Source organism: Mercenaria mercenaria, chromosome 13 (assembly GCF_021730395.1).
Source record: "Mercenaria mercenaria strain notata chromosome 13, MADL_Memer_1, whole genome shotgun sequence".
NCBI lineage: Eukaryota > Metazoa > Mollusca > Bivalvia > Venerida > Veneridae > Mercenaria > Mercenaria mercenaria.
In genome coordinates this window covers 39,403,380-39,430,418 of record NC_069373.1, presented here as the reverse complement: position 1 = coordinate 39,430,418, position 27,039 = coordinate 39,403,380, and the positions used below count along the sequence as shown (strand labels likewise).

Here is a 27,039-nt window from a genome sequence, read left to right as displayed (position 1 = left end):
TACTGCATATAGTGTGTTTTGGGTGAGTGTTCTATAAAAGCAATTTTCGGTTGCTGTGCATTTAGATGTGTTAAATTAACGATAATGCCGCATTAGTATTTGAAGTTGATGCTTTAAAAATAAAGAAATCGGACGGATAAAATAATAGATATCTTTTTCAATCTTCTGCGCAATGATCTCCCTTACCTGAAAATTGAAATTTCTGAAGTAGAAGGGAAGCAACTCCTGCTTGCATTTTGACGTTTTTTAAAAAGACTGCCCCAGTCAAAATAAGAAAAGTCATATTTGGAAACTTATTATTTTGTACTGGTAACAGGAAGAGTTTGGTATGTTGGGTTAAAAGCTATAATTTCCTCCATCCTTTTTACGTGCACATCTATTTAAGCTTGACTTTTACTTGAAAAATGCACATAATTCCACTTTAATAGCTTTTAATGCCTCCCTAGTGGTCCTTAGTGACTCTTTAACTGACCTTTGCACCCCCTTAGTGCCACCTTAGTGGTAAACAGTAGAACCCCAAATAAATAGGAGACCACTGAAGACTATAAGCCAATGTTTAACCCTTTAAAACTGACAGAACTAAGTGTATTTGTTCCCAGTGTGACAAAATTATTGGCATCTCTTCATCATTCATTATTGGATGCAAGTGCTAAGATCTTTTGTAAGAACCATATTCTCCACAATGGTAACAGGTCAGAAACTGGTGTAAATAGAATTTTCAGTAGTAAATAGTTGCTACACCTTAAAGAAAATATAACCCATTTGGGTATAGTATACACAGTGATAGACATGTAGATATTGGGAGTATTATCTGTAAGCAGATAACTATTTAATAATGTCATGATGCCAAGAGTTAGTCCTAATTTAATAAAAGAACTTGAAAAGTATTTCAACTCTTCCTCTGAAGTTCTGTATGAACCATATGGAATGTTTAAGCTTATGGAACATCAACAACTGTGTGGACACAATGATGTTGATGTAAAGTATCAAAACATTAAATGATTTCCATATCTTTGTGTTTTGTAGAGCACTGTGGAAATACTTTTAGCTAGGAGCTACTTTAAAAAATAATTTTGCATATTGTAACTGTTGAAGATTTCTTTCATCTACCATCAAAAAAGTAACTTTCTTGTGTGTTGTATAGCATTCGAAAATATACTGCTGTATCATGTACCAAATCCAAAAGTTACTGAGTTAACACTGATTCTAGCAATTTCCTACAAAGAAAATAAAATCAATGGTTTATTTACCTATGAACATTAGCACCACCTTGCAACAATGTACTGACAATGTCTGCTCTCTCATGAAGTACAGAAAGGTCTAAAGGTGTACTTCCCGTCACCTGATTAGGTCTGTTGATGTCACTTCCTGCCGTCAACAGTGCCTCTACTGTTTGAACATTGCCATTTGAAACTGCCTCATGAAGAGAGAGATCACCTTCGAGGTTAACCTTAAAGACAATTCATTTTTCAGTTAGACTATAGAATGGTGCAACAGTCATGCTGCTTAAAGACTTCAAAACTTACAAATGAGAAAACAAGGGCAAAAAGAACATGTTGCAAGAGCTGTCCATAAGACAGCGCACTCCACTATTCGGCAATTTGTAAAATGAATTTATGTCTCAATAAGAGACCTCTACTTTGAAAGGGGCATAATTCTGTCAAAAATACAATTAGAGTTATGGGGATTGTAATCACACATGCAGATGATGATAATAAAGAAACGTTAAACTTTTTAATTTCAAGTCATTATCTTTTAAAGTAACAAAGATATGTCTATAAACAAAGCTTTTGGAAAAATTTAACATGAAAATATAGATAGAAGCAACATTCTAACATAGCTCGATTTGATTTCCAGTTAAACAAAGAAGAAAATCAAGCTCTGTATATTCTGCGATAAACAACGGTTGACGCGCGGACCGGTAAGAGAGCATTATGACGTCAATTATGACGTCAAACTGGTGCATGATGTCCGCTACATTACTCCTCAATTAAATGAAGTCCAGCATAATATTTATTAAAATATATCAATGAGCATGTCAGAATGAAAACAATCAAGGCCTTTTTGTGATTTATCGTCTAATTAACCACGGTTCATCGTTCAGATGCTTCAGTATTTAACCACTCGGGCTAACGCCCTTGTGGTTCAATTCCTACGCATCCAAACTCTGAACCGTGGCAAATCAGACGATAAACCACTCGAAGGCCTTGATTATTTGTTAAGTAACAAAGATATGACAGAAAAACAAAGGTTCCCAAAAAACTTTAAATTTAAAAATAACTTAAGTATAACACCTTGGTGACCCTGACCTTGGGTATAATGGGCCCAGCCCCTGCATATACTTTGTTTGCATGCTGAACATTGTTAATGTGAAGTTACAGTAAGATATAAGCAATAGTAACAAAGAAAAACAAAGGTTGCCGAAAAACTTTAACCAAGAAAGCTCACGCCGATGCCGGGGCAAGTAGAATAGCACCCCTATTTCCTGAATAGTGGAGCTAAAAGCTGTTGAAACTCACTGAATTTAAAGAAAAACTTACAACAGTTTTTTGTTCATCCCTCAAAATGAACTATGTAAAAACCCTAATGTTAACCTCAGAATGAATGATGACATGTTAATTAAAGCACATCTATCCTCTAACACTACCCTGTCATTCCAGCACCTCGTATTTACTGTTGATGTCTTTTAGTGGAATACCAGTAAACAGTAAACTATTCAGTTCAAGCATTTTTGTTATTTTCTTTTGTAACTTTGCAAGAACCTATTCTGTTTTCCTTCAGCTATATTAAGTCCTACTGAAAACATAACATATTATTATACACTTTGTCTCAAATAACTTTCAATACGATCATTGAGATTTTTACTTTATACAAAAATGAGCATTTTTTACTTGTTCCATCAGTCTGACAGAGTCATACAAAATTCTTCATTTACATTGTCAGTTTAAAAAGTGGTATATGCATGAATTCAGTTTGGTTCCTCTTCTGTGTATGATGTGCTTTATGCTTCCAAGAATTCCACATTTACTTTCTGGTTTATAATGACAATTTTTATGATGCAGAAACTAACTTACTGTGTTTACGTAGCATCCTGCTTTTATCAATAAATTAACAATGTCTGCGTAACCATGGTAACTAGCACGGTGTAATGCTGTCCGTCCATCCAGATCAGAGCAAGAAAGGTCAACCTTCAAAGAAACCAACTTCTCACATATACTGAATAGACCTGAAACATGATCAGTATATTAATATTGCATCAGTATTTTGTACAAACTAATAGAGAAATGTTTGAAAATGAACTCATAAATGGGTAAATCATGTTTATGTTCACCATTATGTAACACTGATTACAATGTATGCAAATTGCAAAGAAGAAGGAACACTGTAAATAACTTAAAGAAATAATTTAAGAAATAGTTCTATAAGCTTTTAGTTTAAATAATATGTTAAAAAAATAAAGTAGATGTCCAAATAGAAAATAAACATAATTCATGTAATGGTTAGAAAACCACTATACATGAAGTTATACAGTTAAAACCACAAAGGGAGGTAATCAAGATCATGGATTCAGTAATACTTTCTACAATATTAGTCAAATATCTAAACCTATGGTAAACATACCAGAGAACAACATTTATCATTTTTAACAAAGGTCTTGAGTCTCTTAAAAAAATTGCGTTCTTTATATCATTAAAAAACTAACCTAGTTTTGCTGCAAGTATCAATGGTGTGATTTTCTTCTTGGATGAATAGTTGAGGTCAAAGTTTGGCATCAGTAAAAGCTTCTGCACTTTCTCCACGTCTCTCTTCTTCATCGCAGTAAGGACATGGCTATTTAATAAACCATGATATTCCATCTTGCATCAGATCTGAAAATGATTTCATTCCGATTTGAAAATATTTATCTGCCAATGATAGGCAATCTTGACCTGGATCTAAATGCATCAAGATTTTAACCATCAACAGGATGTCACTATAAATTTATAACCTACAGTTTTTTAATTTCTTATCAGCAGTAAAGAAGTCATAAATTTCTTATCAGCAGTAAAGAAGTCATAAATTACTTATCAGCTGTATGAAAGTCATAAATTTCTTATCTGCAGTAAATATATTATAAATTTCTTATCAGCAGAAATAAGTAATATTGTTCTCACAGCCTTTGTCACAATGTATAATTTTTTATCAGTAAGATCTTAATTATGGTCAAAAGTCAAATTAAGCAGCTACTGATTTATTTAATAATATTCTTTTGACAACATCTTTCTACAGTATTTTGTTAAATCAAACTGACCGTTGGATTTCATTAAATACTGATATTACGCTCTATATTTCAATAAACAACCACTTTCCCACAAGAATCTGTTTCATATTGCTTTTTGTCAAAGAGAATATTCATGTGGATTTTAACTTTTGGAAAAAAAATGAATGGGAATTTTACTTGTTTGATGGGATTAAATTTTGTGGATTGACTCAGTCAAGAAATCCTCGAAAATTAGTCCCCCACTAATACTAATGATTTCTCAGTATGAAAACTGAAATGATAGTAATATGAGCAGCTCAGGGGGAAAAGTACCATACATGGTCAGACATGCGAAGCTTTCTGCATCAATTTTAAAAATACTGTTAAAACAATTATTAGTCTAAATCTGTAATGTGTCTAAAACTTTACGAAATTGAATACTGCTTACATAATAACAGAAATCTCAAAAACATACCACTTTGACAAGGAACTTATAAAAAGTTCAAAGATCATTATGGAACATTCCTGTATATAAATACAAATGAATCAAACTTCTGACATGCTTATATGTATACCCTCATCTTCTAGTTTATAACACAACTACACATTTACTGTAAACAAAGGGTGGAAAATAGAAATTAGCAAGTCCTAAACATTTAAGATATGTAAAAGACACAGTTCCTTGTCTGAATTTAGACCGGCTGGAACTTTTCTGGAAATTGACCCTTCTTTTTTATGTGATAGGATCATTCCAAAGTCAAAGACAGGGTAGCTACTTATCAAAAGAAGATCATAACTTATCTTGACATCAAGACAGGAAATAATGCTCACTAATAAAATAGTACTCAAGTGATATATCAGATAAACTAACAGTAAATGATAAATTAGATACATCAGATAATATAAATTATCTTGAATTTATATCATAAACTCTAGGACCATTGAAAAATTTAAGAACTGTCAAAAAAAAACAAAAAAAAACCCATACCTTACAGAAATTGGACATGTTAGTATCTCAGTTGTCTGTACATCAAAACAATATAGTAACCAATCAAGGTCTACACAGCTGATGCTTTATCTTACATTCTTGTCATTCTGAAATGCACAAAAACTTTGAAAAAGCAGCAATAGTTAATCCAACATAGATGACTTATTATCTGAATATTGCAGTACTGGAAAATGGTGACAATGTGTTTGCTTAAAACTAAAACATTCTTCGTCAGTTTAATGTATGTCTCTACCAATATTTTTCTGCATTTGCCTTTGAAAGAAACTATTTGTAAGATACCTTATTTTTCTTCCAATTTGACAGATGGCTCCAACAATTGGATGTGTTCGTTGTTTATCCTTATAAAGGTCAAGGGCAAACATGGCTGCGTCCATACGGCGTTCAATTCAGCTTCAAAAACTTCTTAAAAATCTGAGAGTTTTACCGCAGGTGAGGTAACCTAAGTAGAGTATATTATATCCGACGTTATTTTTCCATCGACTTTATCTTTAAAAGAATTTATATCTCTAAAGTTAAGTTGAAATACTGAAAGCAAAATTAACAAATATGAAAATTTAGTGGGTGGAGTATATCGACCACAGCAGTCGAACTAATCCGACACATACAGTTTTTTTATATTGTGACGGTCAAACTGTAACATATTTTGTAAAGCAAGCAGATTACATCCACCGGGTTTTTGACATCTTTAGTCATGTCGGGGTGGCTGCAAATGTCAGCAATTAAAAAGCAGCCACTCGGCAACAGTATCATGAGTATGTCTACTCTGCCTCTGGCCAAGTCCAACTAATTTGACGCGATTCTAGGAAATAATGAGAAAATTTTTTCATATGGGCAATATCCCCACTCGTGTCAAACACTCGAAAGACCAAAATAGTGGAAGCAATTTCTGATGAAATTTCTGTCGCTGCCAACGCTTTACATGCTACAGGTTTAAATGCTGATTATTTCACAAATTAGCCATAAATTCAAATAAAACTTACATGTATTGAAAGGGGATTTAATTCCTCATTGATTTATGCCAAATTAATCAAATAATATCCAAAACTATGAATTTTCTGGTTATTGTATCTCATTATGTTAGATGTTACCTTAACACTGCAGTAAAATAATCAGCTATATGTTTAAATATTTTTTGTTCATGTATATAAAATTAGAATCTATATGGAGATCCTTTAGAAGCATGGATGCATCCAAGCAAAGTGATAGCAGACTCAGTTTGATTTAGTCTGTTTCAGAGAAGTAATTAATGAAGTGTGCAACACCCCTTGACGCTCGATATAGCACTGGCTTAAAAGTAGATTTTTTTAACAGATATTTAATGGACTCCATCATCCCTTAATCTTCAAGAATTTTAAAACTAACAACAAAATTAAACAATACTGGTATAATTACAGTCCTTATTTTATAAACAGTGTATTGTTTGCATTACAGGCTACTCCATCTCAGAGAACCAATGTTACAGCTTCTGCGTCTTCTGTAGAGGTAAGGCCTAGTATATTTTAGTCTGCAATCAAAATTTCATTAGACAATATTATTATACATCATTTACTACTTTTAGGTTGAAAACCTTCAGAATGTGAGTGCATTAAAATAACTTTGGCAAAAATAAACCTTAAAACAAAGGTTTTTTGACGGCTGACAGTATTTCAGGGACAAAATTTTTTTTTACCTGAATGGATGTGAAAATGGTGCAGGTTTAGTATAATGTGTAGTGTTAAATTTTTCTACATGTATTAATGGGATTTTTAAAAATATTTTCTGTGTACATGACATACTTAATTATGAAAAAGTACCCACCTGTACCTGCTGATGCCTAGCAGCCTTATCCTTTGACCAGAAGCACAACTAATTCTTCTGGCTTAACTTGAATGGCTGAAAATAATGAGGCTGGGTTTAGTCCAGGAAACAAACCTTTGGTCATTATCAGCCACTAAATTAAAATACATGTACAAGTAATCTGTGCTGATCAAGATCAGTTTTAAATGCCATTCAGGAAATGGTTCAAGAATATTTTAAGCCATGAGATGTTTGCATGGTAGAGGTCTTCAGAATAATTCATTTCCTAATTATGTTAACTGTATGATTAGATATATTTTATGGTACCTTTACCTAATAGTTCCTTGGTATATTCACGATGTTTGCTTTATATCTAATGACCAGAATTTTTAATGTGAATTATATTTTACAATTTAGCTCTAATAGCTTTCTCTTGATGCTGAACTAAGATAATATACTGACTATCTTGTGTAATATATTTTTGTTTCTCTAGAAGTTCTCTAAATATGGAGGAAGAAACACAGTGACTGTTCTAACAGGAGATGGTGTTGGTCCAGAGCTGTTGAAGCATGTCCAGGAAATATTCAGGTACATGTCCAAATATTTCTTATCCCTCAAACATCCAGTTTTTACATTAGAAAAAAAGCTACCCATTCCATGATAAGATTTTTAAGCCACTGAAGGAAGGCAAATAGTAAACCGTATTTTGTTTTTGTTAGTTTGTCCACCTGTTGGAAACAGTTGTTTCTCATTTATACTTTTTAAACTGCTGGAGTGATTCTTATGAGGTCTTACACAAATGGTAAGATGAGAGGTGTGTCATGTACAAGAGTTAGTTCTACACCATTGACCCTAACCTGTAGGAAAGGGCTCTGCACTCGGTGGCATTCTTCTCTTTCTGGTGACATCTCTTGTTTTCTTAAAATTCTTGGATTTGGTGATTCATGAAATATTTTCTTGACGTGATGAAATATTTTCTTGATGTGATCTAGCTTATGTTGTTAGCAAAATAATAGCAGGCTCGGTTTAATTGAGTCTGTAATAAAGTGTGCAACACCTTTCGTGCCGCCTAGCCCGCTAGCACCTTTCTTAAGCGGAATTCTGTTATAGTAAAATTGAATGTACTCTATGGTCCAAAAGGACCAGAAAATATAACAACACCCGAGGCCAAGTACAGGGAGACTTTTTCCAGCCCCCACACAACATTTAAAGACTTGTGATAGTTGATAAATCTTTAAGATGATCCCTTGGAAGTAATGAACGCAACCCTGCAGAATAATAGTAGACTTGGTTCGACTGAGTCTGTTCATTAGAGGTAAATGTTACCAACAAGCTGAGAGACATCAGACATGCCCTGTGTACTAGGTCAGTTCATTACAAGATTAGCTACATGTACAGTTACGTTGAAATGATTCATCAAGAGGAATTGCATTTTTACTTCAAAGCGTAAAATAATGCATGTGATTTGCAGTCTAAGAACATACACACAGTACAGAAAACTAGGGAAAAAATGCAAAGGACAGACAATTTTATTGACAAGTTTATTGAGAATGTATATTTGAATTTATGTTTTCAGATATGCAGGTGCTCCTGTTGTTTTCGAAGAGGTGAACATAAATGTTGAAACCACAGATGAAGAGTTTCTCAACCAGGCTTTACTCTCAGTAGGCAGGAATGGTGTGGCGTTAAAGGGTAAATCTTTCAGTTGAGAAAAAAAACAAAAAAACTTTTGTTTTATGGTTCAAACTTCAAAGCTCAAATTTTAAAAGCGTATGGGGTCTGGACAAAATCACTCACAGACAAAATCCTCCCATAAGGGATAGCAATTCTAGAACACAATAGGAGGGGTTTTATTCCTCAAGATGTTTTAAATCATGGGATTTGTCCACCTTGAAATTATGGATAATAGAGGTTATGTAAAATCAGTGTGAAGGAGTTTTGTCCAGTTTATTTAATGTTTTGTCCAGGAGTGGTTTTGTCAAACAGTCCATGACTAGAAAGACCTGATTACTAGTTATGTCTCCCACACCACTGTTGTTTTTGCTCGGCCAAGTTTGATAACTAGCCAAATAGGCCCAGGCACTGCGGAATTATGGAATTACCGAAAAACGCTCAGGTCTTGGGGCACATAAATGACTCATATATTACTAATCATTAGTAGTATAGGACTCATTTAGGCCCCAAGACCTAATCATGTCAGATGATTAGGCAGTTTAGGTCTTGGTACATGGTTGACTCATATACTACTATTCAGATGATTAGGCAGTTGTGGGAGACATGCGCTTTTCTCAAAAGCAGCTCTAGTTTATAATTTGAATTTTTAAGAAAAAAAAAAGATTTAATATGATCAGTTTTATTTTCAACTCAGGATTTTCTAAAGGACCAAGTTCCTGCAAAAATGTCATAGAAATTTATGACTGATGTTTTTGTCTTGAATTTTCACTTTTGTGATACACACTTTGAACTGCACTGGGGTCTCCAATTAACGTTATGTACATAAATGAGCCGTGCCATGAGAAAACCAACATAGTGGGTGTGCGACCAGCATGGATCCAGACCAGCCTGCGCATCCACGCAGTCTGGTCAGGCTCCATGCTGTTCGCTTTTAAAGCCTATTGGAATTGGAGAAACTGTTAGCGAACAGCATGGATCCTGACCAGACTGCGCGAATGCGCAGGCTGGTCTGGATCCATGCTGGTCGCAAAGCCACTATGTTGATTTTCTCATGGCACGGCTCAAATATTTATTTACAGGAAACATAGCAACAAATCATGAAAGTACTGTACCCTCCATGAATGTTAAACTAAGGTTTGTTCTTCCTATTCCTTATTCTATTTATACTTGTAAAATTTGTTTAGGTTTAACTGTAGGATAAGCTTTGTGTTCAGTTCTGAAGTCAGGAGTTTGACTGGCAAGAAACAGTTCCTGTGTTAAGTTTTAGTCATTTATCCTTTCACTCAGTTGCATTATGAGGGAAAGTGATGAGGTACAAGAGGGAAAGAACTATGGATTGAAAATAGTTTAGTACCTGAGCTTCGGAAATTTCAAAAACCCAGTCGGTTCAAGGAAAAAGCAGGTCCCACTAGACTTCAGTCCAGCTATTGTATTTATACATGGAACTATATTTGTAAAATGTGATAGAATAAAGAAATCAATCGGTCATGCATTAAAAATGATAGACCAGTCACCATAATCATACAATAATAAAGGTCAATCTATGCTATACCTGATCGTTTCTTTGTTCAAATTTTTCTTTGGGAAGGACAACATTGCGTTTATTTGTGATTTGAAAATCCAGTCAGCAATTTATTTCTGGCATGTTGTTTTGCATTCAGTTTTCAGGGATTTTTTTAAAACTTTTCTCTTTTTCCCGAACCACTATTTTTTTACACTTCATAAATTGGTCTGAAAAGCTATAAGTTGGTCTAAAGCCAGGAAACCAGCAGTTTTCGAAGCCGTGTTTAGTAGCACGTTTTTGTAGTAGAAATATCTGCCTTAACCCTTAACCTGTCCATCTTTCAATTTGGACAGTACCATTAAATGTTTAAAAGGGGTGCTGACCAAAAAGATACTGACTGTATGGCGAACAGTGCAGATCTTGATCAGACTGCATGGATGTGCAGGCTGTTCATGATCTGCACTGTTCGCAAAGGCAGAATCAGTCGTGTCCAGCATGATAAGGGTTAACACCAAATCAATAACAAAACACAGACAATTTGATCAGACTTTTCTAGCAACTACCTGGAAAACAAATAAAGCTAGAAGAATAATGAACTTCTTTATGTGAAATGTCAGTTATAACCTTGATTATCTTTTTCAATCAGTAATATTAAATACAGCAAGAAACAAAATTACACTGTCTGTGAATCACTTTTGTGAATAACCTCCCAAAAAATGTGTATTACTGAAATGAAATTGTTTTGTAGTTGCTAATCTAATAATATCTAATAGGATTTGTATTTAATTTCAGGACAGACCTTAAACTATTTGGCAGTATTGTAAGATGTAAATCTATGCCTGGTGTACCAACGAGACATGCAGGAATAGACATGGTCTTGATTCGTGAGAACACAGAGGGAGAATATTCTAACCTCGAACATGAGGTAAGCTTGTTTATATTTGAGAACATAAATATTTGCTTACTCCATTATCAAATTTCTTATTAAATAATTTTGTAATAGGGTGTGTTTTTTTTCATTATTGTTTAAATATATGCTGACTAAAGTTTCAAGAGGGAACCTGTGAAATGAGACCGTGACAGAATTTGAGTGTTTTAGCGTTATATATGTTAATGGTATTTCAGAATGTGCAGGGTGTAATCGAAAGTCTAAAAATAATCACTGAAGCGAAGTCTACAAATATTGCCAGATATGCGTTTGAATATGCTAAGAAACATGGAAGGAAAAAGGTGACAGCGGTACATAAGGCAAATATCATGTAAGTTCCACAAAGTTATTGTACTTAGAGATTGAGAGTTATTGAGACGGATTGATGATACTGAGTGAGAATATTCTTAACAGTAACCAACTTGTCAAATGATTTTAGTAAGGCTCCATTGATGCTAACATTCTGTTATACTAACATTCTGTTGTACTAACATTCTGTTATACTAACATTCTGAAGTTTTGATAGTCTTAGCAAACAATTGTGGAAAGAATTCACATTTCTGCCGTAAGATAATTTAATACTGGTAGCTCTAACTGCTGGAAGTACTTTATCATTAATAAGACATGGTCAAATTTATAAGCTTGTTCCAAATCATTTTTATAAAATATAAGATTTAAAATATGAGAGGAGTCAGTTCTGTTTGACATTTTTTTTTACTCGTATAGATTTACTCTGTCTTTCTAATCCTTCCATTTTGTGTCTGCTCTGTATCTCCTAAACCCCTTGAAGGATTTTCATGAAACTGGCCAAATGGTCACCTCATCAAGATGATGCGCAGAACTCATGAGTCAGCCATGTCGGCTCAAGGTCAAGGTCACAACTCTAGATCAAAGGTTTGAGTTCTGAATACCCTAAATCCCTTGAAGGATTTTCATGAAACTTGGGTCAAATGATCACCTCATCAAAATGATGTGCAGAACTGATAAGTCAGCCATGTCTGCTCAATGTCAAGGTCACAACTCAAGGTCAAAGGTTTGAACCTACCATTTTGTGTCCGCTTTGTATCTCCTAAACCCCTTGAAGGATTTTTAAATTCATTGATTAATGTCGTCATACATGGACTATAAAATATACTTAACAACGTCAATGCTTCAACCCAGTGCCATCAACCCTTTCACTATCCATAACAGTGGCGTAGGATATAGCTGTTTTTCGTAGCATCATCTAATGGTCCTCTACCAAGACTATTTGAATTATCCCCCTAGGGTCAAATATGGCTCCTTGGGGGTTTATATAAACTTATATAGGGAAAATCTTCTTGTCCAAAACCACAGGGCCTAGGGATTTGATATTTGGCATGTAGCATTGTGTAGTAGTCCTTTACCAAGATTGCTCAATTATCCCCTGGGGATAAAATTGGCCCATCCTTGGGAGGGTGTGGGGGAAAGCAAACAAACACACATGTGTATTGACGGCCTGTATTTATTTAGTAGAAACTTTTAATTGTTAAAGGAAGTTTAATATTTGCATAAAAATCCTGAAATAAGTTTCTGTAATTCTTGCCTGAACTGAGAAACATTCAGTTGAACACAGTACACGTAACTAGTAACAAATGTTATGACAATTTTAAATTTTGATTGAATATTTACAGGAAACTTGGAGATGGGTTATTTCTGAATTGTTGTAGAAATGTGTCGAAAGATTACCCAGAGATTGAATTCAATGATATGATCATTGATAATGCCAGTATGCAGGTAGATATTACATTACATTCTAACATGGCTTGATCTGATTGAGAGTTAAACAAAGATGGTCAAGCTATGTATATACTGTGATAGACTATGATTGATGCATAGACCGGTAGGAGAGTATTATTATGACAATTATGACATCAAATTGCAATATGATGTCGGTTCATTAATACTCGGATAAATGAAGTCCAGCATACTTTTTATAAAAGTATTTAAATGAGCATGTAAGAATGAAAACAAGCAAGGCCTTCTTGTGGTTTGTCATGTAATTAGTCTCCATCCGGTGGAGATGCCCTCCGTCCGTCCGTCTATCTATCTGTCCGTCCACAAATCCAGATTCTGCGATAACTCAAAAAGTATTCAAGCTAGGTTCATAAAACTTGGTATGTAAATAGAGGGCAATAAGTAGATTATGCACATACATGACTTATGCTTGTAGGTCAAAGGTCAAGGTCACTATTGAAGGTCAAATAAAATTGTTTCTTCTCCTTAATTTTTATATGCATTGATAGATTATCTTAGTGCTACACACAAAGGTTCCTCATGATGAGATGATATATCAGCGCATGACCTATGCTTGTCGGTTAAAGGTTAAGGTCACTGTTCAAGGTCAAGTAAAAACTTGTTTCTGCTCCATTACTTATAACTGCATTGAAGGTTTTTTTTTAGAACGATTCTTATGATTAGACTTTGTATTGTACACATGACCCATGGTTGTTGGTCAAAGGTCTACTAAAATTGTTTTTTCACCGGTAGGGGACTTCAGTATTGCCACTGCAATACTCGGTCACTTGTTTACCATGGTTCATTGTTCAAATGCTCAGATGATTAACCACTCAGGCAAACACTCTTGTGGTTCTGTTCCTGCGCATCTGCACTCTGAACTGTGATAAATCAGGCAAAAATCACTTGAAAGCCTTGATTATTTGATAAGTAAAACACTCATTTCTCAGCTTGCCAGGGTGTAATCAAATGCTCTAGTTAACCAGAGTTTTCAGCGAAAAAAAAAAGAGAAGAAAATACAAGGAAGGCAGTTGGGGATCGGAATTTAAAGGCTTGAGCTAGGCAGGATGCATGAGGGAGCAATGTTTAATTGTATATTACAGATTTTTACATATGAATATTCTGTAGAAAATATAACTTGTATTTAACAGATAAAAATGAACTGACAGGCCTCCGTGGCCGAGTGGTTAAGGTCAGTGACTACGAATTGCTTGCCTCTCAGCAATATGAGTTTGAACCTCGTGCGGGGCATAGAATTCTTCACATGAGGAAGCCATCCAGCTAGCTTACAAAAGATCTGTGGTTCTTTTCAGGTGCCTGAATGTGATGAAATAATGCACAGAGGGGCATGTGGGGTCGACCTCCACCATTAAAGCTGGAAAGTTGCCATCAAACATTGTTCTATTTTGTTTTCTGTAAAGCTATGGTCACAAGAGTTGTTAGATGTATATCTTGGAGATTTCACAATAACTTTTTAAGTTAACAGCCTACAAAAGAGTGTACTAAACCACCCAATATCTTTACATGAGAAGTCAGCCTCTCAGATAACTTGTTTTATTATGGAAATGTGTCAGCAGTTAAAACACATGTGAAAGACTTATGGATAAGCTCAGTGGCTGGCAAACAATTTCTTAATTAAAGAAAATTTAACAAATATTCAACAACAAAAATGTTTGGTTAAAAAAGATGGCAACTTAGATTTTCAAGTGTTTTTTCTGTAAAAATTCCATGCTGAATACTCACAGTTAAAACTTGAGTATTTATTACTGAGGCAGCAGAAAAAAGTTCAGAAACTGATAATCATGAACAATAAGTGTTTTATCTTCTGTTATATGAACAGAACTTGTTTAAGGGCTACAAAGTTATTGAATTATTTCAGAATGTATGTTCTAAAGATTAATTTAAACGTACTAGGAACACGAAAATTGAATCATTACTATACAGGTTTTGAACTGAGTCAGCTAAATTTTGAGTTGTTATACTTACAGATGGTATCTCGTCCACAGCAATTTGATGTTCTAGTAATGCCCAATCTCTATGGTAATATTCTCAGTAACATAGCAACAGGACTGGTTGGTGGCTCTGGTGTGGTAGGTGGTATGAACATTGGAGAGGATTATGCTGTCTTTGAGATGGTAACATTATTTCACTGAGTATTGCAGTTTTATTGCCTAAATTTAGGTATCAATTGTATTTAAGTGTTTAAATTTGTGAAGGCTACTGTCATTGCATTTCAATTTTCATACCAAATTTAGAATTACTGAAACCTCTCTAAATTAATCTATTTACAGTTTTGTTTTCTCTTTTGTTACCAGCTTTTGTAATTCACATAGTTTTAACGTCAGTCACATTTGATGCTGAAATATTAAAGGTTCTGATTGTTTCAAATGAAGTAACATTTTGGTGACATCTTTCCTGTGATGTCATAAGTAGTGTGGAGTGCTGTGGCAGTAGAAATGAGCTGCCCTCATTAATTCCTCTTGTCATGAATATTAATATAGCCTGTCTAAGTTTGTGCTTTTGAGCTGCTCAGTATTGTATGGTAGATAACATTGAGAAACAGTTCTACTGATGGATCAGTTAAGCTCTCTTTTTAGCTCACTGTAGCTCTGGGTGAGCTGTTGTGATCACTCAACCTCCACCATCCACCATGCACACTTTTCTTTAAACAACATCTCACCAGAAAGTATTTGATGGGTGTTGATGAAACTTAACCAAGAAGTTCCTTGTATGGTCCTCTTCCAAAGTTGTACGAATGGTTCCGCTTAGTTGCACGTAAGGTCCTTGAAATGACATCTCCTACATCACCGCTTGATTTTGAATTAATATCATACAAATGTTCCTTGAGTGAGACTTTACCAAGATTGTTCATGTTGTGTTGATTCATTAAAATTAGGGTTTTTGAAGGAGTGGTTAATTTTCCCTATATGTGTGTTGTGGAAATTTATAACATCTTGCCAGAAACAGGTTGTTTTTAGTACTACACAGTAAAGTTCCCCATGATTAGACTATATTTCGCACACATGACCCATGGTTGTCGGTCAAAGGTCAAGGTCACTGTTGAAGGTCAAGTAAAATTGTTTTTCACCAGTAGGGGACTTCTGTATTGCCACTGCAATACTCGGTCACTTGTTTTCCCTAAATTACTCTGTATGGTTAAAAAAATCACTGACATAGGGGCTAGTTTATCTTCCCTAAAAAAAGAGAAAAAGTTCATTTGTTTAACATGTGTAGTTGATGAAAGTCCCCCCAAAACAACTTATTTCCAGCCGAGTCTACGGCAGATGTCATACCAGGTATTTACCTCTCCAGCATCCAGTCTAGGATGATACAGCTGGAAACAGTACAAATCTAAGTAAATCACCCAGCACTGAACACTAGTCAGAATATCAGCCCCAACAGGGAATTGAACCTGGATCACTGCCATTGTAGTTCAACTTGCTGATCACTGCACTACTGACTCCCTTTCATCCCTATATGTATATATTTGAATTCCCCACTTCCTCCACCACCATCAATCTGCACTCACCTTTACTTATATCTGGTATTGGTTCCCTCCTTTTACTCCTTTCCCAAGAAGAAAAACTAAAAAACCACACCTGAAAATCTGCTGTGGTGTTTTGGCTTTTCTGCAATTTTAGCTCGTCTGATTTTTTTAAAAATCTGCAAGGTATTGTCGTCACTTGATCGTCGGTGTCGGCGTTGGTTAATTTTTCTGTTTAGGTCCACCTTTTCTCTGTAAGAGCTACAGCTTTGAAACTTTGCACACTTGTTTACCATTATTAGGGGACTATGTAGGCCAAGAACCATAACTCTGATATGCATTTTATTAGAATTATGGCTCTTTTTGTACTTAGACGATTTTAGTTTCTTGGTTAAAATTTTTGTTTAGGTCCATCTTTTCTCAAAAACTAATAACTACAGCTTTGAAACTTTGCACACTTGTTTACCATCATTACAGGTCTATGTAGGCCAAGACCCATAACTCTGATTTGCATTTTGTCAGAATTATGGCCCTTTTTGTGCTTAGAAAATTTGATTTGGTTTATTGGTTAAAATTTTTTGTTTAGGTCACTTTTTCTCAAAAACTATAAGAGCTACAGGTTTAAAACTTTGCACACTTGCTTATCATCATTAGGGGACAATGTTGGTCAAGACCCATAACTCTGATTTGCATTTTTTCAGAATTGTGGCCCTTTTTGTACTTAGAAAATTTGAACTTTTCTTACATATTGTCCAGCACTTGCAGACAAGCGATGGCACCGGTAGGCAGTGCTCTTATTTAAAATTTTAATTTCTTATTTTGTTTCTTAGTATACCACCCTCACACTTCATTTAGGAGTTGAGTGTGCTGTCCTTTTAACAGTTCTTGTTGGAAATTGTCAGATATTTGTAGGGATCAATCTAGTACTGGTATTGGCAGGACATTACATTTTTGGAATTAAACAGACCTTTATGAATATCCTGTTGTAAGTAAACATGAAATGAAATACAATTACATTTGTACCATAATGAGTACATACATCAGAAAATGTGCTGTTTATTTCAGGGGACAAGGAACACTGGCTTGTCATTGAAGGGGAAAAATATTGCCAACCCAACTGGGCTACTGCTAGCTAGTTGTGATATGTTAGATTATCTTGGGTAGGTTAATGATCTTTAAAAAGTGGAAACAACACATCTGAATGCCTCATTCAAATTTCATATTGCAGCATGTTATCAGCAATTGTTATACATTAAATGCACCATTCTGAATGCCTCCTACAATGACAATAAATTGCAAATTGCTGCCATTCTGGACCATTTTGTTAGACAAATTAGAATAGCCTATTAAACAGTAAATAAAGATGATCTGTTATTGCAACATAATGTCACCATGCTCTTTAATGTTTAATCACCAGCAGAAATATTTAATAAAACTTAATTTATATGTTCAGCTTTTAAAGGTTCATGTCATGTTTTCCAAATTTAAATTTCAAACCACATTTCTGTTCAACAAGGAAATATTTGCTAGGGGAGTCTATGACATTATAAACATTTTGGCATTAATGCAAGTAATTACTTTTAAAAGTGCTATACTGTTCTCTTTCCAGACATTACAGACATGCTACCCTGATCAGAGAGTCTGTCCTCAATGTTCTCAATGAAAAGAAGGTTTGAATATATTGTTAAATATGTACGTTATATTTTCAAAGTAGGGCTTAAGAGATGATTGATGTTGATAGTTTCTTTTTCTCATTCCCCAATCAGAACAGTATTCTGTTATAAAATGAGACTGCTTCATCTGTCATTAGAGAAATGCATCTTAGAATACAGGTACAGTCAAACATGTGTTAAAGACCATCCCTGAATAAAGACCACTAATTTGTCTTCCAACTTAATAATAAATATTAATGATTTTTAATTTACCTGTTCTGAAAAGGCTACCTGTCAACAAGACCACTGTTTTCATTGTTCAAGGGTGGTCTTTACCCACAGGATTTACTGTACACATTTGTTACCAAATTCTTTGAGCTTTAGAACAGATTGTTACAATGAAGAAAAATGTTGTAAGTGGCCCTGTAGCGCTATAGCAATGGTAATATGGCAGAAATTTGTATTATGTGGCACAGGATTAGAATCTCGGTCTTGTCATTTTTTATATACGCCCGTCTCTGAAAGAGTGGGGCGTATTATGTGAACACCTGTGGTGGGTGGGCGGTTGGCGTCCAAAGCATGTCTGCTCTCTAAGTCAAACAGTTTTCATCCGATCTTCACCAAACATTGCTGACAATGTTTGTGGGTATAATATTTCGGCCAAGTTTGAAACCACCCAAATCACCTTAAGCATTCTTTGATTATGGCCCTTGAATTACTAAAAAAACTGCAAATTTAGCCTTGTCCGCTCGAACAGTTTTCATCCGATCTTCACCAAACTTGCTGACAATGTTTGTGGGCATAATATCTGGCCAAGTATATTCGATAACCACCCAAATGACCCCAGGCATTCTTGGATTATGGCCCTTGAATTAAGCCAAGTTCGATGAGGGACGTATTTTGTGACAGTCTGGCACTCTTGTTTAACCTGAAGCATTTAATTTGTTAAAAGTTTTTTTAATGAGTTTTACAATTTTCCTATAGTATTGAAATAACATAACTTTACCAATGTTACCAATGTTTATGTGATTGTCAAATGTTTCAATTTGTGAACAGTTACAATCATTAAAATGTGCTCATTATAACTCTGTTATATGAAAATTTGTAATGTTTGTTTTGAAACAGAATTGAATATTTAAGGCAACAGAAATAAGTGGCAGGTCTTTAAGATATTGGAGCCAGAAAGATGGCCACTAGCAACAATTAATCCAACCACTCAACCATTTGCAACAGGAGACAGTTTTACAAACAGTAGTCCTTTTTGCATTTTACACACTACTCCCATTTTGCACAGAAAATAGAATCTTGTTTTATTTTAAAAACAAGGTTTCCTATCATGATCAAAAGTTTTTGTTTACGAAAATGTAACTATTAACAGTTATATTTGACTTCCATGTTTTCACTTCTTGTGTTATGTCTTAAAGATACACATATATTTATGCCAAACTCCCTGGAAATAAAAGAGATTAAATTTTTTCTGACAAACTTTAAATGAGTATTTTTAAATGTTTGATTTTGACCAAAAGAAACACCAAATTATATATTTGGAATAAGGTTTGAAGTATATCTGACTTGGTATTTTTTCTGTTTTTATATTTGAATTTTTTTTAATATTTTAGGTTCATACCCCAGACCTTGGGGGACAGGCCACCACTACCGATGTTGTTCAAGCTATTATACAAGAACTTAAACCCAAGACTAAAGCTTGGTAAGATTTCAATCTTTGGCATTTTAAAAATGCTCTACTTGTTGGTTAAAATCTGTTTAGGAGGGGAATCAAGCAATAGTATCCATAATACTTTACATTTATGTGAATACTTTTATAAGTTAAGGAGACAGTGTGCTAACTGTAGTAATAAAACACATGAAAAGTTTTCTGTTATTTATGTAAAATGTAAAGAGTTACAATGTAATCTCACTTGATGGGAATGAGACTTTAAGAGTTAATATGTTTATTTTTTTATGGTATTGAGTTAAACCAATGTAATATTGGCCTTTTGGTGACTTTCCAACCTTAATTTCCTAGGAAGATTTCTGTGCCCCAAAGAGTATTCAGGTGATTTTGGTATCTAAGTGACTCACTGAACTTCCATTGATAAGCTGGAAAGCGACCTCTAATGAAAGTATTTACACTCAGACGAAGGTTTGAACTTACAGCAGGAAGCAGTTAGTACTTCAAGGTCACAAACCTTAATCATCTGCCCAATAAGGCACCCTAGGACCGTTTTGAACAGAGCAACAACTAAAGTCAGTCAAAATTTCAGCTTCAAGTACATTGCTAATAAGACTGTTGATTAATTGTGGCAAAAATCAGAATAAATGAGCTGCACCATGAGAAAACCAACATAGTGCATTTGCATCCGGACCAGCCTGCGCATCCGTGCAGTCTGGTCAGGATCCATGCTGTCTGCTTTCAAAGCCTGTTGGAACTAGAGGAATCTTTAGCGAACAGCATGGATCCTGACCAGACTGCGCGCATGGGCAAGCTAGTCTGGATCCATACTGGTCACAAATGCACTGTTAGTTTTCTTATGGCGCAACTCGGATGTATCTATTCAGGCCAGAATAAGATGTAATAGCTTGACTTTGCTTTTGAGCAGGAACATTATTCTAGTGATTGTGGTAATTTTTAACAGAGTGCACAGGGATTGTCAATTTTCATAGTTCTGTCTAATTAGAAATTATTTTGCTTGCATTTTAATAGATAAGTGTGGCAATTTTACTAGATTTAGGTTAATATGGGTGCATTATTTGGATGTAAAATTTTGCCAGTGATGAAAAAAATTTCAACATCATGAACCATGATTTTTTGACACCATGTATAATCAGAAACACTACTAGCAATAACTTTTCTTTGTTATTTAGCTAAATGAGTGAGAATAAACGTGGGTAATTTGTTACTGTAGCTGTTACAGATTAAAACTTGGTAGGCGTCTCCTTGATGTTTTGGTTAAGGTTGCTGACTTCGTATTACTTGCCGTTTCCTGCTGTAGGTTCAAAACCTCGCTTGGGTTGTAGTTTGTGGTTTTACCCAGGTACCAACCCTTGTCTGTAACAATATTTGGAGGGACATCTAATGTATTCCTTCATCATGAAAAGCTGAAACGTTTCCATATGACATAATGTGTGTCTGTCAAAAAAGAGGCATATAACACAGCATAATGTTCTTGTGAGTGAAAGATGAACTTGCAGGTTAAAAAATAAAGAGTCACTATTCAAAATGTTTGCTTCTTATACATTTGTTTACAGAAAAGAGCTGGGGCTGTATGTATAATGTCATGTGGGTTGACAAGCAATAGTAGCATTACAGAACTGTTACTATTAACATAATAACATTGTTTGGCTTGATACAGAATGTCATGCATTCTGAGTGATTGCTTGCGGCAGTGACAGAATTGTTTTGTAAACATCAATATAAATTGACTAATTTCTCCTGAAGAAAGATGTGTTCAGAAAGCACAAATGGGTTTTTTTGTCAAACAACTGCAATTAGTGTAAAATTTGGTTTTATTATATACCTATATAGATTCTGTAAAAAAAATCGGCTTGTATTTCACAATTAAATACGAACAGGCAGAAAAAAATCCGTATTGTACCTTTTAGATTCCATATTGTACCTTCCGTATTGTATGCTGCCATACTACTTTCATTAATATGCATGACCTGACACAGTTCTATAAATAGCGCACATAAAACTTCACTTAGTTCCATTCGAATATCGATAAACATTGAAGATTGCGTCCAATAACAAAACAACAAACAAAAAGGTAGAGGTATATAATAAAATGGTCATTATAACAGTAGCTAGATCTGGGATTTTGTATTCGGCTCTTGTGGATTTTGCAAGGTTTGATCATTCTCGGCGCTTGTGTGCCTCGTAAGATCCAATCTGGCAAAAATCCGAATACAGCATCCCTGATCGAGCTACTGTTATAACTGTTACAACCCTATTTTTTTTTCATAAAATGAATATTTTTTAACACTATGACTCATAACTTTAAAACCCATATGAATGTTAAGGAAATTCATTTCCCCAAAACAACACAGCCTAATTTGTCATCTTAGGTTATTGACATTTAAATCAGGAAATAAGACCAATGTAGTAAATTCTCAATCTGTAATAATGCAATGGTTGAGACAAGGGTTGTCTTTGAAGTTAGTCCAATCTTACTAAATCAATGTTTTATAGTGGAAAATTTTAGGAAAGAATAACTTTACACTGTCTGTTAAGGAATCCAGAAACTATAGGTTTTACTTTAAAAAATGGGTTTGAATGAAAAGAAGTTAACACATTCTTAATAAGGTCATATGATACACTAAAATGTGCGTCATTAAACCTTTTATATGTGATGGTACCATCAGGAATGAGTGTTTGTTTTTGCATACCTGTACTGGTACCCTTGTACATGAAGTTGAACATGGAGTATTGCATGCCACTTGTGTGCATTGCAAGACATTGTTTGTAATGAAAAGGTAGTAAAGGCATGAGTTTGTTGTGTTTTTGCCATCAGTAAAAAAAAAAATGTATGCAGAAGCTAGATTAAAATGTTTGAATTTTCTTTGCATAGGGTCACTAGAGTTTTTGTTTTGCATCTGTGTACATGTATAATGAAATAATTATTAGCTCACCTGAGCAAAAGGCTCATGGTGAGCTTTTGTGACCGCTCAATGTCCGTCATGTGTCATGTGTCCGTCAACATTTTCTAAAAAAATCTTCTTCTTGAAAACCACTGGGCAGAATTACACCAAACTTCACAGGAATGATCCTTGGATGGTCCCCTTTCAAAATTTTTCAAAGAATTGAATTCCATGCAGAACTCTGGTTGCAATGGCAACCGAAAGGAAAAACTTTAAAATTCTTGTTGTCCAAAACCACAGGGCTTAGGGCTTTGATATCTGGTGTGTAGCATCATCTAATGGTCCTCTACCAAAATTGTTCAAATTATCCCCCTAGGGTCAAATATGGCCCCGCCCCGGGGTTCACATGGTTTATATAGACTTATATAGGGAACTTTGAAAATCTTCTTGTACAAAACCACACGGCCTAGGGCTTTGATATTTGGTATGTAGCATCATCTAGTGGTCCTCTACCAAGATCATTCAAATTATCCCCCTAGGGTCAAATATGGCCCCGCCCCAGGGGTCCCAAGTTTTACATAGACTTATATAGGAAAAACAGTTTAAAAATCTTCTTGTCTGAAACCGCAACACTTAGACCTTTGATATTTGGTTTGTAGCATTGTCGTATGGTCCTCAACCAAAATTGTTCAAATTGTACCCCTTGGGTGAAAAGAGGCCCTGCCCTGGGGGTCCCAAGTTTTATATAGACTTACATAGGAAAAAACTTTAAAAATGTTCTTGTCTCAAACCATACGACCAAGGCTTTTGATAATTGGTATGATGCATTTTCTAGTAGTCCTCTACCAAAATTTTTCAAATTTTGCCTCTGGGGTTAAAAGAGGCCTCGCCCTGGGGTCACTTAGATATTATGTGAGTTATATAGGAAAAATACTTAAAAACCATCTGATCCTTTTTCCAAGACCGTTTAATTATAATTACCTGATGACCCCAAGTAATATGATGTCACTTGACTGTGACCTTGACCTACTGACCTACTTTCTTGTTTTTTTTAAGATACAGCCTTGAAATTTTGATGACATACACAGTTTTGCACACAAATCATAAAACTGAATTTCATTGACAGTGAATGTGACCTACTGACTTTCTTAATATTTTATCATCAGTTTGACATTTGAAACATGTAGCTCATATTACTCAGGTGAGCGATCCACGGTCATCATGACCCTCTTATATTAAATGTGACATTGATAACACAATAAATGTTTATCTGTAGAACTGGTTCCAGTTTGCTTGACTGGGCGAATATTGAATTAATAGTAAATGTTGAGGTTTCATCCTTTCCTTTAGAGTAGGGAAGTACTTTCAGTGACAATTCACTTAAAAAAAGAAATTATAAACAAGAAAATTGAGACTGACTGATTTCTCCAGATGGTTTTTACAAGTGAGTACTGTATTCAACTGAAATACAGTTGAAAAACTGCTTTAAACCAAAAAGAACATTAAGTCGTTTGTTTAGATAAATACTGTTCCTAAATAACAATAAATTTTTTCCTTGGACCTGTGTACACGCTATCTAAATTACTAAAGTACATGTAACTGCTAGAACACAATGACATGTCAGTTATGTTCTAGTAATGCTCAATAAGAAAAATAAAGTACATGGATTATACTGATGATTAGAAAGTATTTTTGTTTAGGCTGTGTTTTAGACCTTACATGGTTTAATCTGTATTGTCCATGAGACTTTCTTGTCATTTGCAGGTCAGTACAGTGATACTAGTGTTAAAATAAAGAGTAAGGTATATTAGTTGTAGAGATCCAAATTTTTCCAAAACTTGTTACCAAAATGCACTTCTATTTATTGGCTTGATATAACAAATCAGGAAGTTAAAGTAGCGTACAGTTCGTTAATTACATATTAAATGTAGACTTACAGGTAAACAAGGTACCTCTTGCTTCAGTATTGAAATAGAAAAAGTGGAAACTCCACAGGTCGTTCAACACAACAAAAATGAAAATGTTTTAGGCTCCGTTTGATTGAGCCTGTACATGGACGATAGTGGAAATGCATGCAGCCGTCCATGCCATCTAGCCCCGGGTTGAGCAGAACTCAACATTTACACATGTTACAAGTATCAAAAAACAATTTAGAGATGTTCGCAGATGCATTCATACGGTGAGGCACATGGAACCTTCAATGAAGTTTTGCATATGACTGTTGTAACTGCACTTATATAAATGAAAATGAGTTTCTTCAGTGAATTGAAATAAAGACCATACTGTTTTATAGTTTCCAATGATAATTTAAACATACCTTCTACAGAGTCATTTGTGTCTGCTATTTCCCCATCTTACCCTCCCCAAATTATAATCTATTGTAGCTTCAAATAAACTTGCTCAATGAACAAGGGCATAGTCACTGACTGGAGTGGCAGATACAGAAATGTATATGTGCTGATGTTTGCTGTGTCAGAGCCCTAAATGTTTAGCTATTACTATTAGTTACAGAATTGCCTTAGCTTACAACTATTCATTTCAGTATCTTCTAATACCTTCCATTTGAAATGTCAAGATCAATATTGCTATTACATGTGGTTTCAATATGCCATGTCTAATCTCTTAAAATTATGAACATGACAAAAATGCAAAGCCAGTCCATTCATCGACTATGCCCATAATGCTGAATTTGGCTAGAATTACTGCACTCTCCAACATAGGAACTTTTTCTAATACTTTCGTGTAAATCTAATTTTAGAAATATTTTAATTTTTTTTTTTTTTTTGGTTCTGAATTTCACAAAAATTATAGTAGTCAATATAAGCAACAAAATATAACAGGTTATAATGTAATCCTAGTTCTTTTAAGAGGATATTTCTTTTAAATGATTAGATTATTTCAGTGTAAGGTCAAATTGATCATTGTTATAAGACAGACAAAATTAATGTCCTTTTTATTTGATGTCTTTTCAATGGTTTTACCAAATTTGCAATGTGCATCCTCCCAGAAGACATCATGGTGTCACAAATGTTTAGGTTGGAAAAACTTAAATAATTCTAAAGGATTACATTTATATATAATGGTTGTATATTTCATGGTCTTGGTAGTGTAATTGTATATCAATGTCTGTATTGAAGTTTATTTTTTATAAGAATCAATGATTGTTTATAATTCATATTCTTCTGTGTTCTAGTGAAGTTTCATACAAGTGAAGTAATATTACGTTTGAAACAGTGAAGTTTTGGATGATAATTCACTGGTATATTTCACTAAACCACTGAAAAATCTGAAGAAAAATCACTTGTATTACTTTTCTAGAAATAATATAAAGTCTCACTTTTGTTTCGTTTCAGGTTGGTTTGAAAGTCCAGAGTATTATGTGCAATCAACATGTTTAGTATAATATAGTGAAATGAAGCAGTCCTATTATGTTCCAGCTGTGTTTGTATATATGGCGCAATCTTCCTCTCTAAGCTGCTGTGACAGGATGTATTCTGAAACAAAATTCCTAACTAAGCCTCCTGTTTAATCAAATGTATTTTATTGCTGAATTTATGAACTGGCAATCCATTGGGCCACAAAGTTCAAAGAAACTCATTATATGAATAAAATAGAAGGAAAGCTCTACAAGCATGTGTGTGTTGTCCCAAGTACTGAATCAGTTTGTACAAATATATCAGTCTTTGTTATTTTACATTGTGCTTTTACAATTAATAGTAATTTTTACACACTTTTTTTGTTGTATTTATAAATGTTAAGATCTGCAGACTTTAATGTGGTTTTATTACCACAAAATGTGAGTGTAACATGTAAATTTTGATTCTTTGAAAATATATGTATGTTAATTTCATCCCAATATTTAATTGATGTTTTTATCATTGTTATTATTCTGTTTCAGACATAATGAATTGAAACCTATACTATGTCTTATATTAGCATACATGAGTATTATTGAATAATGGTCTAAGTGATGAAAATCTTCTACTAAAATAACCTTCAGTTATTATTTCATTCAGGATGGATGACAAAAATTATATATTTCATTTTATAATCTATTTTTAAGTAAATCTGTTTTAACTTACATTTGCATTGGTTCTTTGTTCAGCTTAGAGCAAATACTGTTTTTGTTTTAAATGTTAAAATTTGTCAGTATTGTAAACTGAAAGTTATAATTGAAGTTACAGTGTATCATCATCCGATATAGACATTGGTAAGTCAGGGTCATAGGTCATGCAAGTATAATCTAAACTTGCATAGAGACTTAAAATAACCGATTTTCTAAAATTGCAGACCAGATCAATGACCCTATATGAACACATTTTCTCAAAGTAAATCCAACACTTTTTAATTTCTATTCTGTTTCAGAGTTCTAGAGGATACTGTTGCTATTAGATTTATTTATATTGTTTCAAAGAAATAAAATTTTGTTACGATGTTCA

The 27,039-nt window shown here is 34.3% G+C and overlaps 2 protein-coding genes across 5 annotated transcripts in view; one reads left to right on the top strand and one right to left on the bottom strand.

Moving 5' to 3' along the window:
* LOC123528695 (ankyrin repeat domain-containing protein 6-like) overlaps positions 1-5,664 on the bottom strand; it is an 8,928-nt gene extending 3,264 nt beyond the window's left edge. Inside the window, exons 1-5 of the mRNA XM_045308627.2 lie at positions 5,529-5,664; positions 5,229-5,335; positions 3,704-3,869; positions 3,075-3,226; positions 1,251-1,450 (exon numbers count right to left, since the gene is read on the bottom strand). Coding sequence (XP_045164562.2) covers positions 1,251-1,450; positions 3,075-3,226; positions 3,704-3,857 — 506 coding nt within the window. The 5' untranslated portion in view covers positions 3,858-3,869; positions 5,229-5,335; positions 5,529-5,664. The remainder of the gene's footprint in view (positions 1-1,250; positions 1,451-3,074; positions 3,227-3,703; positions 3,870-5,228; positions 5,336-5,528) is intronic.
* On the top strand, positions 5,550-27,039 carry LOC123528694 (isocitrate dehydrogenase [NAD] subunit gamma, mitochondrial-like). 4 transcript variants are annotated; one of them, XM_045308623.2, is made up of 14 exons: positions 5,550-5,678; positions 6,681-6,731; positions 7,519-7,613; positions 8,602-8,717; positions 9,779-9,833; positions 10,996-11,128; positions 11,329-11,462; positions 12,784-12,886; positions 14,875-15,021; positions 17,436-17,530; positions 17,980-18,040; positions 19,642-19,730; positions 24,365-24,397; positions 25,954-27,039. In XM_045308623.2, the coding sequence occupies exons 1-13, from the start codon at positions 5,610-5,612 to the stop codon at positions 24,375-24,377; spliced, it is 1,161 nt and encodes a 386-aa protein (XP_045164558.2). In that variant the 5' UTR covers positions 5,550-5,609; the 3' UTR covers positions 24,378-24,397; positions 25,954-27,039. The 4 variants fall into 4 exon arrangements, with proteins under 4 accessions (XP_045164558.2, XP_045164559.2, XP_045164561.2 ...); XM_045308624.2 differs by having other exon boundaries at positions 24,365-24,402; XM_045308626.2 differs by lacking the exon at positions 24,365-24,397 and adding an exon at positions 21,272-21,286.